At 41.1% G+C, this 14,183-nt stretch overlaps 2 protein-coding genes across 2 annotated transcripts; both read left to right on the top strand.

Annotated features, from left to right (window-relative positions):
• Positions 1-1,191: 1,191 nt before the first annotated feature.
• On the top strand, positions 1,192-1,773 carry LOC112778174 (putative F-box protein At1g67623). Its single transcript, XM_025822525.1, has one exon. The coding sequence runs from the start codon at positions 1,192-1,194 to the stop codon at positions 1,771-1,773; it is 582 nt and encodes a 193-aa protein (XP_025678310.1).
• A 703-nt stretch (positions 1,774-2,476) lies between these two features.
• Positions 2,477-2,932, top strand: LOC140182215 (uncharacterized). The gene has a single exon (XM_072228354.1). It carries the CDS (start codon positions 2,477-2,479, stop codon positions 2,930-2,932), a length of 456 nt encoding a protein of 151 aa, XP_072084455.1.
• The last annotated feature ends 11,251 nt before the right edge of the window (positions 2,933-14,183 follow it).

Here is a 14,183-nt window from a genome sequence, read left to right as displayed (position 1 = left end):
TGCACCTGGTACCGCCGGGGAAGTGGTTGTCACCGTCGTAGCGTGCCGTCCACCGTAAACGAATCGATTGAACTTCGACGCCGGCGGGAGCTCGCTACCCAGCCCCAGAACAGGCGAAGTCGTCGTCGCCGTCGTATCGTGCCGTCCACCTTGAACGAATCGATTGAACTCCGACTCCGGTAGGAGCTCGCTGCCCAGCCTCAGAACAGGCGATGCAGTCACCTGGAAGTAGTCGTTCCAGGCGTTCATGGCCTCTTGGTAAGTCCGGTAACGAAGAAGCAGGTTTCGTGAAAAGTCATCCACCTGAGCCGATGCCGTCTCGCAGTTGGGGTATATTCCGGGTATCCTCCCTCTAAAGACGACGTACCTCCCACCTTCTGTTCGCATTGCCATCCGACTGTTAGAGGAGATCTGGTAGACCTTGCAGAGGGAGAGGGGGTTAGGCTTGATGGTGGAATACAGTTTATGGGTTTTTTTCTCACTTGGAGGCTAAGAAATGGAAGAGTAAACAAATAAAGCAACTAGAATGGTGCAACAGCAGTCGAGGTTTACTTGCACACAGACCCTATATTCAGGAGTAGGGGTGCAGGCACTCTAGGTACAAGAATATGGGTGTACTTGCACCATCAAATAAAAAAGTAATAACATTTGTCTTATTCACCACTATTAATTTAATGAATTTATTATATTTTTAAAATTAATTTTGATCAAGAATCAATTCCCATTATAAATTGCAATCTGTTGTGATAAGAATACCTTATCACATCTTATGTGGATGCCCATTTTCCAAAAGATACAGTTTTTCAAGGATGACTGAATTTAATATAGTTTGAAAAAGTGAATCCTCTTCTTTATTTATTTATTTAGTTATTTTATAACACAATCGAGTGAACTTTTTAATTTTAATATGGAAAGAGTGTTGGTGTATAGTAAGGTTATGTAGGGAATTGTAATTTGGGTTCCCAGTTAAATACGATAAATGCTTTTTTAATCAATATAATTATTATATTACCTGGACGCATCGGTAAACAAAGAAAACATCTAGGAAAATGTATGCGGTACTGAACCACAACCCCCCTACCCCCTCCCCCCCAATGGCAGTATGTTAAAAAGCAAAATTCCAGAAGGTCAGTTACAAATTCGTTTATCCTCTTTATAATCTCCAATAATCCCTCCACGAAGTCCTTGCAAATGGCTGGAAGTTCCCAGAAGGACAGAAATAAAGTGGACGTATCCGTTCAGCACGAATGCCCGCTGAATCTTCTTCCTCGCGAAATATGGTCGAGTATTGCCACGATGATTGCATCGAATTCGATTGAGGATCTATTCAACATGAAGGCGACGTGTAAGGTGTTCCTGGGTGTGGCGAGTTCAGACCCTGTATACAAGCATGCGACGATGTCGTATAAACCGTTAGCGCGTTTTTTACTTCACCTCGACGGGCCTGAAAGGAGATTCCTTGATCGCTGCGTGGAAGTAGGAAATGTGGATGCTATACTCCGACATGGGTTCACGGAGTATCTCTGGTTTGGCCGCCGTGACAAAGGGATGGAACTGCTTGCTAGGGCCTCAACGGAGGGCTGCGTCGAAGCAGGTTACCTGTGTTCCATGTTGCTAATGTTTGATCACAAAGACGAGGAAGACGTGCAAAGGGGTGTTCAAATGATGGAGGTTTATTGTATTTCTGGGCAGCTCGAGAGCTATACCAATTTCTTGAGGGGCATTTGCAAAGATACTACTGTGCTCTTAAAAGAAATGTTTGCACGCATTTGAACGACCGTGACTGTTTACCACTCTTGCCAATCCTCCCCCGACTGTACTGTTGTGGGTTTATCTTTATGTAATCCTCCAATACAGTGGCTAGCAAATGCCGGTTTGTTATGATCCTTCATTAACCCCTTGCTAATTGCTATGTGTACTGATAGTGTATTTTATTTTATTTTATTTTATTAAAAAACTGTCAGTTTGATCAATTAATTTATAATAATTATGTGGATGGCACAGACGACGCAATTAATGCGTATCTTGGCTATAAGCCTATAACTTAGTCCAAATAATGCTTTCTTCTTGAGTGGGATATGATCTGAACTTTGCACTATTGAAGTGACGTTTGAATGGACAGAAGACTGTTTAGTCAATCAACCTTTTAAACCTTCGAAAGGTTTTTTTCTGGGGCTGGGTACTAAGACCGTGACAGTGAATTTATACAAAATTGGTAAACTTGGTGTATAGCAAGGTTATGGAAGGAATTGTAATATGTGTTCCCAATTGAATAGGATATATGCTTTTTTAATTAATATAATTATACTATCGCGATAAGTACAAATTATCATATAATAATATATAACAGCTAACAAAAGTGTCTGTCCATGTATTAATGCCTGGTTTTATCTCGAAACATCGATAAATGAAGAAAACATCGTGGGAAACGTATATTAAAAAGCAAAATGCCACAATATGGTCCAGTATTACCACGATGGTTGCAGCGAATTCGATTGGGGATCTGTTCAACATGCAAGCGAGTTGCAGGTTATTTGCAGCTGTATGCAATTCTGACGCCATGTACAGGCATGCCTTGGTGTCAGTGTTGCCGACTGCTTGCTTCCTGGACTACTATGGGCGGCCTGCAATGAGATTTCTGCGTCAATGCGCCACAGCGCAGAATCTGGCCACTCTGCTCTGGATCGGGATGGCTGATTTATTCTTCCTTGGCCATCGCAGAGGTGGTATACAGACCCTGACCGAGGCAGCAGAGTTGGGTGATGTAGAGGCCTGCTTCCTCTCTGTGATGCTGCTACTGTCGCTTGATGACAAGGACAAGGATGAGATCCACCGTGGATTCGAATTTTCGGTGTGGTCCGTGAGTCCGGTGCAGTCGAAAGGTGCAGAGAGGTCTTCACGCAGGTGTTCGCGGGCCCGTGGTCGGAGATAAACCCGGCAGACCCAGAAGAGCCCGTGTCATCCGTTCCGGGAGTTGTCGTACCGGCGGAGCCATGGATCTTGCAAGTGATTTGTCCAGTGTGTTGTGTGTGCAATGCCTGATTGAATACGAGGTGCGGAAGTTCTTGGAGACTGTTTACGTTTAAGAAGTTTTCTAAACCCCGATGATGGAGGTGTTGATCATGCTCCGTGTGTGCATTGTCGGGCACACTATGATTTGCTATTATGTAGTCATGTTATTATTATATATCATTTTGTCCGAATAATTTTTTTTATATTGGGTTATTATTCATGTTTTTCATTAATATTTTGATGTTTTGGAGTAATGAATAATGAATAATGAACATGATGTTTTTGCTTTCATATTTTAATGAGTTCTGATTATGTAATTGCACTAAATGTTTTATTATAACCTGAGAGAGAAGTAATTTGAATTTTGTTTCGATCACTGGCTTTGTATTCTTTGTTCATCCAAGCAATCTAATTTGAAAGATGTTTATTTCCTATAATTTCATGTAATATAAGGATATCATAATCATAAAAATGATACTATGTCTATGTTTCTTTGTATTATTATCTAGTGTAAAATGACAGTACGTGCCCTTAAATCAGAAGAAAGGATAAATCGAAAAACACGTAATACCTAGTGTATTATTATCAAACGCGCTGCCTGTGGGGTGATACCAAACTGCAAGGAAGGATAAATCGAAAAACACGTCTTTGATGACGCACACATAAATAATTGCAGAAATGGTCCGAAATCACGATTTGGAAATGGTACTTGGCTCCATCATAGCATAAATCCCTAATTGTGTGTCAACAGGTCACATGACTTTTGAAATTAAGAACAGACAGATGAAAGTAGATATAATTATATTATCAGAGTTTAAGTTCCACTACAGAAGATCAAACGAGAGACAGAACAAACAAAGGAAATAAAAGGATCATACAAGCCTCGACGAAAAACATGACATTAGGATATCAAGCATGTGCAGTAGGTCAAATAACTCCGGCCCCGTCTTCATTCTGCCCGGCTGGATGACGACCCCGACAGAGCAAAAACTTATGCTTTTCCTCCAAAACGTCGATCTTGCGTTCCAGGTCACGCCACGGTAGAGCCTCCAGCTATTCCTGTTCACGGCGCTTGGCGATTTCTGCCATCAATTATTTTGCTTTGACGTCCAATTGGTGAAGGATCACGTCATTCTTTCGCTGTCGCTATTTTCAACTCCTTTTTCAGCCGTCGCGTTTCCTTCTCCTTTTCCTCCAGTTCATCCTTCTTTGCCTCGAAAATGAACTTGGCGGCCAACATCTCCACTTTCGCCTGCCTCAGTTCTGCTTCGGTCCTTACAAGTCTATCCTTCAAAATCTCCTCCCTCCTGACCAGTGCGGCCTCAACGAGGTCATAATCTGCGGACTTTTCATCCACACGGATGATGTCGATAAGAGCATCGATCGAGAGTTCCGCGAGGTCGTCAGGACTAATGGCGTGGTCGGTGACGGATTCCTGCGACATTTTCTCGGGAGAAGAAGACGACATATGGCAGATTACGACGACCCTTAAAGCAACGATTTTTGTTCCGGCGACGACGGTCGTCCTCTGGGTGGGTCGTTCTCAGGAGATAGACATCGAATCTTCCTTCTGAAGTTACGCCGAGAGTACGAAGTAGAAGCCGTGTACGGAGATGACTGTGGCGATGTGGCAGACGGTGGAGAGAGCAGTAGAGTATGGCAGTAATAAGGAGAGGGAGAAGGATAGACAGAGAGTGGAGAGAAAGAGTTATGGCAGAGAAGAACTGAAGAAGGGTTAGTACTTAGTAGGATTTGGGGTTGTCAATAACGGGCACGTATATATATATATATATATATATATATATATATATATATATATATTATGAAGTAGGTAGAAAGTTTCTTGGTATCCTTTTTTTTTCGTAACTATTGTGTCAATAATGGGGGTTTATTTTCAGGAAAATAAAACATTAATTTAAACTATTTTAAAGGAAAAAAAAAAGAAGAAAAGATAACATTTATTCAGCGAGTAATTAAATTAAGAAACTAAAGTTGACATGAATATAACACAAAAATCGAACAGTCAACATTAAATTCTTGCGTTGTAAAACCAAAGCATTTGAATAGGAAAGCACATTAGTATTAAAATAAAGGGGTAAAGTATTGAGTTAAGCTTGTCTTTGTTTCATATTCCTAGAAAAATAAATAAATAAAAACGAGTATTCGTTCGTCCCCTATTAATTAATTATCTTATCTTTTCCAGAACAATCGGTAAAGAAACGTACGAGGCACTGAACCATTTTAACAACAAAAAAATGATATAATAAGAGCACAAAACGTTTCTTTGGTGGTCGTGTGTTGTCTTGATATTTTCCAAAACCCCTGGCCCAAGTTGCTTGCAAAATGGTTGGAGGTTCCATGAAGAACAGAAAGAAAAGGAACGCAGCCAAGTCGATCAGAGAGAAAGGGACCGTATCCCTTGAGTACGAATGTCCGATGAATCTTCTTTCTCGCGACATATGGGTCAGGATTGCCACGAAGGTTGCGTCATATTCGATTAAGGATCTGTTCAACATGCAGGAGACTTGTAAGGTGTTTCTGGGTGCAGCGAGGTCCAACGCTGTTTACAAGGAGGCGTCGATGTTGGAGTTGCCGATTGCATCCTTTTTATACTACTATGGCCGACCTGAACACAGTTTCATAGAATGCTGTGCGGAGGCTAAAATTAAAATGGATGGTCGAAAATGCTTGAGTCACGTGTAAGCGTGAGGCACACGTACACGTGGGTTGGTGCCCTGTTTTTCAAAATTTTTCATGTTTTTTGCACCAAACCAAGCATTCCAAACCTCCAAACAGCTACCAAAACACCATAAAACCTTATTTAACATATTAAACTACTAACTAAACTCAACAAATCAATCAAAAATGAAATTAAACCAATTCTACCAATATGTACAAAAGAGAAAAAAGGGAAGATTTTACCATGGGGGGTGTCTCCCACCTAACACTTTTCTTTATTGTCCTTAAGTTGGACTTATGGGGAGATCCTCATCAAGGTGGCTTGTGCTTAAATTCATCTTGGAACATCCACCAATGCTTGAATCTCCAATAAGCTCCATTCTTCAAAATCAATAACTCCAAGCCTTGATGGAGTTCCTCACAAACCATGAGCTCCCAAATTGATTTTCCTTGTGCTATCTGGGATCCTACACTTTGTTTTGACACCCGTCTTCAAGTTGATCATCATTGTTCCATCCGGGTGGTAGGCAAGATGAATTCTCAATAAAGTGCCAAATCCTCCTTCTAGACCCATCTAGTTGAGCACTAGCCAAACCTTTGTATCTAATCCTTGAAGTTTCAACCATAATAAACCTTGCTTTACATCGCCAATCATGAAATATCTTTTTTTACGCTTCATCCCACAAAAGTTCCTAAGTTGACCATCCGTTTCAAGCAAGCCATATTCGAGTGGGATAATAAAGCTAATAGAAATGAACTTCACCAACTCAAATATAGAGGTAGATGACAACCTAGGCAAAGAAGCTTCCAAGGATCTTGACAAAGTGTATCCCATCCTCCTTTTTCTAAGGACCTCCACCTCCTCACAAGATTTCTCAATCTCAATCCTTTGTTTAACAATTTTATCTAACTTTTTTCCCTTACTCAAATCATAAATGGGAGGATGAGAGAAATTTACCTCCACATTACTTTCTATCTCATCGGGAGAAGCTTCTTTAAGTTCAAAGGATTCTTCGCCACTAGGATTTGATGCTTGATCTTCAATTCCAAGAGAACTAAATTCTTGCTCTATCCCATCCAATTCTTCATATGGAATATGCTTTGGAGGATGTACACTTTCCTCCTCAACATCAACTTCAATCTTGTTGGAGGGATTTTCTGTGGCCTTAGATTCCCATGGAGACTCCGCATCTCCTAAATCTTCAACCACTTCTTCCTTTTCTTCAATAATTAAAGCTTCCTCCAATTGTTCCAACACAAAGCAACATTCCTCATTTTTCACCGGAGTTTCCAATCTCTCCTTCATGCTATGCTCTTCATTTGATTCTCCACATGTTGCCATGGGAGTTCCTTGAGTGTCCAAGCATTGGGAGGCTAATTGGTTTACTACCTCGGCCAAGACGGCTATGAATTCTAGTACCTCCCTTTTCATCTCCTCTTGTCCTTGAACAAGAACATCAAGGATGTCATCCATTGGAGGTTGGGGTGGATGGAAGGGTTCATCATTTTGGAGAAATGGCTCATAATAGGAAGATGGTTCTTCTTGGTCAGGTTGTGGTGGTTCAACACTTTCCACTTTTTCCACTTGTTTCACAACACGCTCCATGGTTGCTTGAAGTTGATCCAATGCTTCCTTGAGACGATCCCTTGACTCTTGTTTCGCTTGGATAACATGATTAGGATCATATGGCTCTTGGATCGATGGACATGAATATTCTTCTATGTAGGGTTGTGGTGGAAAGTAAGATTCATCCTGTGGGTGAGAGTTTGCATCCATTGGAGGTGGTTCATCTTGGTAATAGTATGGAGGATGTGGTTCTTGTAGGTGTTGAGGCTGGAATGGTGGTGGCTCTATGTAGGGTTCATATGGCTCATATGATTGTTGGTATGGTGGGTAAGGATTAGGGTCATATGAAGGTGTTTGGTAAGAAGGGGCTTGTGAGTATGGTTGAGGATTATGTTGAGGATAAGGCTTATAAGCATATGGTGGGGCTTGTTGGTAACTACAAGGAGGTCCATCATAGCTATTGTATTCATATGCATTAGGAGTGGAATTATACCTATAAGAAACTGGAGGAGGTTGTTGCCAAGAATGTTGTCCATAAGCTTGAGGCTCCTCCCACCTTTGATTATTCCATCCTTTTGATGCCTATCCTCATTGAAGTTTTCATTTTCTACAACATAATTAGAACCAAACTCATAGCCAAAGTGAGAATTCATGATAGCAAGAGCAAATGAAAACAAAATCTAAGAAGAAATAAAGAAAACCAAATCCTAAAACTTAGCAAGAATTAACAAACAAACAAAAGGCAAACATATTCACAATATTCACATATATATAATAACCAATAACAAGCGCACATTTGCAATTCCCTGGCAACGGCGCCATTTTGATGAATGGATTTTTGACGGTTTAGAATTTCACAAATGAATTCTCGTTGCAAGTATAGTTTCTAAACCAACAATAATCTTTTCATACAAAAATTTGGTTGTCACTAAAACAAACCCCTATAAAAATAACCGAAGTATTCAAACCTCGGGTCGTTCTCCTTAGGAATTGCAATAAAGTGTTCTTGTTATTGGCTATGGAGTATAAACTAACAAAGCTCTTGGCAAGGTATGAGAACTAGAAGTCCTATCCTCATTATCCTCCTCAATTGTGACAACAATTATCCATTTCTCCCACTTAGTTAACCTCCAACTATGGAGGAAAGTCAAGTGGATGAATTAACTTGATTCCACAAGTCCTAGCCTAATCATGATGAAAGACTAGCTTTAGTGGCATTCAAGTTAATTAGCAACTTCTAATTATCAATCAACAAAGGATTTTGATAACTCAAGAGTCACCAATTACTCTACCTAGGCCAAGAGGAACAAAATCTAACTCATAACTAAAAGAGGCATTTCAACAAACACATAGAAGGCAATAAAGGTAAACAACATGAATTGCAAGAATTAAAGAGAGATCTAACTACAAAGGCAATAGATCCATAATAGAAAATCAAAGAAACATGAAAAAACATGAAAATCATAAATTGCATTGAAAGAGAAATAGATATCTACATAAGAATTCATAAAGCAAAAGGAAAATTGAAGCAAGAGAAGAAGTAGATCTAGAGCTAAGAAATTAACCTAAACCTAATCCTAATTCTAGAGAGAAGAGATAGCTTCTCTCTCTAGAAACTAACTTTCCCTCCAAAACTAAACTAAACTAAACTAATGTGATGTAATGTGTTGATTCCCCTTCAATCCTTGGGTTAAATAGCATCAGAGATTAGTTGGATTTGGGCCTGGGAAGCCCAGAAACAGCCCCCAGCGGATTCACTTTAAGTGGATCACGTGCGAGCACCGACGCGTATGCATGGGTCACGCGTACGCGTCGCTTGGCAATTTTCCATCCACGCGTACGCGTCATGTACGTGTACGCGTTGCCAAGCGACTCCACAATCCACGCGTGCGTGTCTGCTGCGCGTGCGCGTCGATCTCAGCATCCCAAATCCTTGTTTCTTCATGAGTTCTCCACTTGCATGCTTTTTCTCTTCGCCCCTTTGATCCATTCCTAGCATTTCCATCCCGAATTCACTAACAAACACATCAAGGCATCTAGTGGAATCAAAGTTGAATTAAAATTAACACATTAAAGGTCTAAAAAGCATGTTTTCACATTCAAGCACAAATTAGGAGATAATCATGAAACCATGCTATTTCCTTGGATAAATGTGAGAAAAGGTGATAAAATTCCCTAAATTAAGCACAAGATAAACCCTAAAATAGGGTTTATCAGTCACTGCATCGGTGGAATGGATACTCTGACTATGGCCGCAACTGGGGGCGACCTGGAAGCCTGTTACATGTGTGAGATGCTGCTACTGTCTCATACCAAGGAAGACGAAGAGCACCTACGAAAGGGACTTGAATTTTTTGAGATTGTACGTGATTCTGGGGCGCTCAAAAGGTGCAGAGAGGTCTTCAGGCAGGTATTCGCGGGTCCGTGGGTGGAGGTTAATTCGTTGGATCCTGGACTGCCCGAGGTGTGTCGGTCCACCAGTTGCCGCACCAGAGGCACCATGGGTGATGTGGAAGAATCGTCCCGCGTCTCGTGTGTGCAGTGCCTGGCCGATTATGAGGTTCGGGTGTTCCGGGAGTTGTTTGCATTCGAATAAAAAATGTCTATTTTGGGTTTTGTGTTTCCCAAGTTTGTTGTTTATGCTTCTCGTATCTGGTATTACCGTATGAAGCGTTATATCCACTTTTGTTAAGAATTTACGCATGGTTATCCTCATATTAAATATATTTTTATTGTGTTTCTGTTTTCGTGCATGGATAGATCTTAGTTAGTTTGAATTGGTTAAGCTTGATGGTGTAAAGTGGTTTAGGGGTTTTCCCTCGCCTGGATGCTCAGAACTGGAAAAGTAAATTGAAGAACTCCAACGGAGTAGCAGAGGTGTACTGGCACGCAGACCCCACGTTCAAGAGTAATCGTGTACTTCACGCGGAAGTAGGTTCAGAAGCAGGGGTGCAGGGATACCAGGGTCAGGACTAGGGGTGTACTTGCACCCACTTAGACAGAAATAAAAAAGGTTTGTTCTGTCAATCAATATATTAAATTGAATGCAATTAATTGCAAATAAAAAAATTATCATTTAATTCGATAATTTAATTTAATTTGACCATTTACGGTTTTTTAATCAGTTTAAAATTCCTTAACTATTATCGATGAGCTTAGATAAAATTGCAAACAACCAAAACATCATTAACGTTTCCCATTTCCGGATATCGAGGCAAATTAGAAAATGAAAACGAGACTGCCCACTGCCGTTTGGCAGAAGAAAGACACTTCTACTCGTACATATAGATAAATATGGGTATAAGTACATATAGTAAATGTATTAATTATCCGGTATTATCCATAATGTTGGGCAACGAAACGTCTGACGCGCTAAGTCGTAATAATTAACTAATGTCAGTATATAATTTAATTTATAATTTTTTCTGACTGATAATATAATATATTATATACATATATATTTATATATAAAAAGTAACTTTTATTGGATAGAAAATATATGTTATAGTTGAGGATATACACATTTTGAAAATTGGTATTATCGCGATAACCGATAAGTTTAAATGATAATAATAATATATAAAAGCTTACATTCCGTCTCTTAATTGGCGGTCGTTTCTCCTGTTAATAATTTTCGATAAACCCCCAATAACCGCCTCCAACCTCTACCGAGCCCTTGCAAATGGCTGGATCTTCCAAGACAAACAGAAAGGAAGGGAACGTGCCCGTCGAGCATGAATGTCCGCTGAATCTTCTTCTTCGCGATATATGGGCGAGGATTGCCACTAAGGTTACATCAAATTCGATTCATGATCTGTTCAACATGTAGGCGAGTTGCAAGGTTTTTCTAGATGCAGCAAGTTCCGAAGCTGTGTACCAACATGCGACGATGCGAGTTATACCGTTAGTGTCCTTTTTATTTTACCTTGACCGGCCGGAAAGTAGGTTCCTCGATCGCTGCGTTGAAGCAGGAAATACGGATGCTATACACCGACAAGAGTTGATGGAGTATTTCTGGATTGCCCGCCGTGGCATTGGGATGGAACTGCTTTCTAAGGCCTCGACGGAGGGCAGCGTCGAAGCAGGTTACTTGTCTACCATGTTGCTACTGTGTGATCACGAGAACGAAGAAGAAGTGCAAAGAGGTGTTGAAATGTTCGAGTCTATCCGTACTTCTGGAAAGGTCGAAAGGTGCATGGAGTTCTTCGCAAACATTTTCTGGAAGCGATGGGTTGACGAGAGACCATCGGATCCGGGACATGCCGTGGCTTGTCAGTCCACCACTTGCACTACCTGTGGCACCATGGCTTGTGTGAATGATGTGTCCCGTGTCTCGTGTGTGCACTGCCTGGAAGATTACGAGGTCAGGATTTTTTTGGAGATATTTAGATTTTAGTGAATGTGGTTGTTTATCACTCTTATCAATCTGCCCCCGAATGAACTGTTGTAGGGTTATCTTTATGCAATCTGCCAAAACAGTGGCTATCAACTGGCGATTTGTTAACAATCTATTTCTTGGATGAAAAATGGCAGTTTGATCCAATAAATTAACAAAATTAATTCGCATTGTTGTTCACGCAATATTTCATAGCTTCACCCAGAAAGAGAGAAAAAAAAAACAATATATTTCTTGTTTGAAAAAATGGCAGTTTGATCCAATAAATTAACAAAATTAATTCGCATTGTTGTTCACGCATTATTTCATAGCTTCACCCGGAAAGAGAGAAAAAAAATAAGAGAAATTCAAATGCTGCACAAATTAGATATAATTACGAAAACTAAGTTTTATGTAGGGATTACAGAACATCAAAAGAATGGCTAAAGAAACAAAGCAAATAAAGATTTGAAACATAGAAGTCGTAGGTCATATACCCCTGACATCGTCTCCATTTTTCCCGGCGGGCTCCTGATTGTTAGAGCCGTGTGCCGTTATCGGAGCTTGACCACACAATTGGCGGGCCAATAACCCTAGCTTGATCTCCACAACCTCGAGCCTGCCTTCCACTTCACGCCACAGTGCCATCTGTTGTTGTTCCCTTTGACGAAGATCGGCAATTTCTGCCTTCAATTTGTTTGCTTTGTCATCCAGTTCGCGAATGGTCGTTTGATGCTGTTCCAGCTCCATGCGCAACTTCTCTTGCAACCGGAAACCTTCCTCCAGTTCATGCTTCCTTATACTCGCCCTGACCTTGGCGGTAATAGTCTCCATCCTCGCCTCCCTTAGTTCTGCTTCTGTCATTTGAAGACTATCCCTCAAAAACCTCACCTTCCATATCAGATCTGCGATCAGAAGTTCTGCGAGGTTGTCGAGACTAACGACGTAGTCGTTGAGGGATTCGTGCAACATTTTCTCGGATGAAGACAGGGAGGTCTGCTCGACGATGAAGGCCCTTCAAGCAATGATTTTTCTCCCGGCAGAAAGGTTAGAGAAGAAGGTAGGGATTATAAGAACTGACGAATGGTTATGACGGACTTACTTGTGCATTAATATACATTTTTTTAATCAAAATTTTAGTTTTAAACAAATAAATTAATACATTTTAATGTGTTTAATTAATGTACGTTTGCTATTCCTTGAAAAATGAAGATAATAATGACCCTGGAGGTTTTATCGGTAAACGAAGAAAAAATCTGGGGAAACATGTGCTGTACTGATTGCGCAGAATTTGCAATAAATGCAAATCTTGGCAATGTGACGTTAGAATAGACAGGAAGGGATGAAGGGTTATGTACTGCTATTAATAACGTGACAGACGGGACTGGCGGTGAGTTTATACAAAAATGATTACTTGCAGAGGCAATGGGGAGTCACCGAATGGGAGGTCAATAACGGGGAACAATTGTTTTTTTATAAATAAAATTTTTAATACGAAACACAAAACACATGATAGTAACACGAGTCACATAATAGCAAAATCCTTACATAATACATATATTAGATAGGATAAGCAAAAAAATATGGTGAACTCAATCCTATCCTATCAGTCAAAGAGGTGGACAAACAGGATCAACTCATAATCTACCCAACAATGCACGCACGGAAGATAAGAAACACCTCCATCACCGTCGTTTACATGCCACCCTCTTCCATAGCGTTGATGGTGGTAAATAGCACCCATGTTTCCACGGCTTGGACATGCATGCGAAGAACAGACTAGATTCTCTGTGTTTAGCAATGGCACGTGACGCAAGTGTGTCCACATCCCTTGGATAATGCCGCAGAACACCAATTTGCATATTGTTAGGGCACTAGCCGCCTCAAGCCCACGAAATGTTTCCAAGCCCTTGCTCTTTGCCTCGGCGTCGTCACGTAGCATCCGCATCATTGACACTGTGTACTGGGTGGCTGAATGGCCGTGGGCTGCGACAACGTGCATCGTTTTCATCCCTGCAAAACGACACCCGCCGGGAAAAAGGTCAGACACAACAGACCGAAACAGAACTTCTAGGTTCCCGCTCTGCCTGCATTGCGCTAAGAAGTTCCTTCTCCCTTGGTGCATCGGACTCACACTCCACCACCATTGGTCAGAAATTGGAATCGAGGCACATCGGTATATGAAATCCTCATCCCCTGCATTGCGTGCAACGGTGCACAACATCCTGAGACTGCACAAGTCCCTGACGGATTGTGCTGTGGTCCTCGTGGCAATTAAAGTCCAAATATAGTGGGAAAGGTTGGCGGTTCCTGTCAGATGCTCCATTTCCTATCCTTATGATGAATGCCTGATACGATAGTTGAATGGGCAGTTATGTATAAGGACGGGATAACACAAAGGCTCCAAGTAGTTCTGTCAATGGCTATTGTTTACGGTGTCTTTATAGCCACCCGGTGCCGTTTGCGATGGTGTCCCACCGGTTGTGTACCGTGCCTATACACCAACTCAGCCACACTCACATCGATTTAGTAGCGTGCCGATTCAGTTTC

Source organism: Arachis hypogaea, chromosome 19 (genome assembly GCF_003086295.3).
Source record: "Arachis hypogaea cultivar Tifrunner chromosome 19, arahy.Tifrunner.gnm2.J5K5, whole genome shotgun sequence".
NCBI classification, from domain to species: domain Eukaryota; kingdom Viridiplantae; phylum Streptophyta; class Magnoliopsida; order Fabales; family Fabaceae; genus Arachis; species Arachis hypogaea.
Note: the sequence above shows the minus strand (reverse complement) of the source record. Positions and strands in the feature narration are given on the sequence as shown.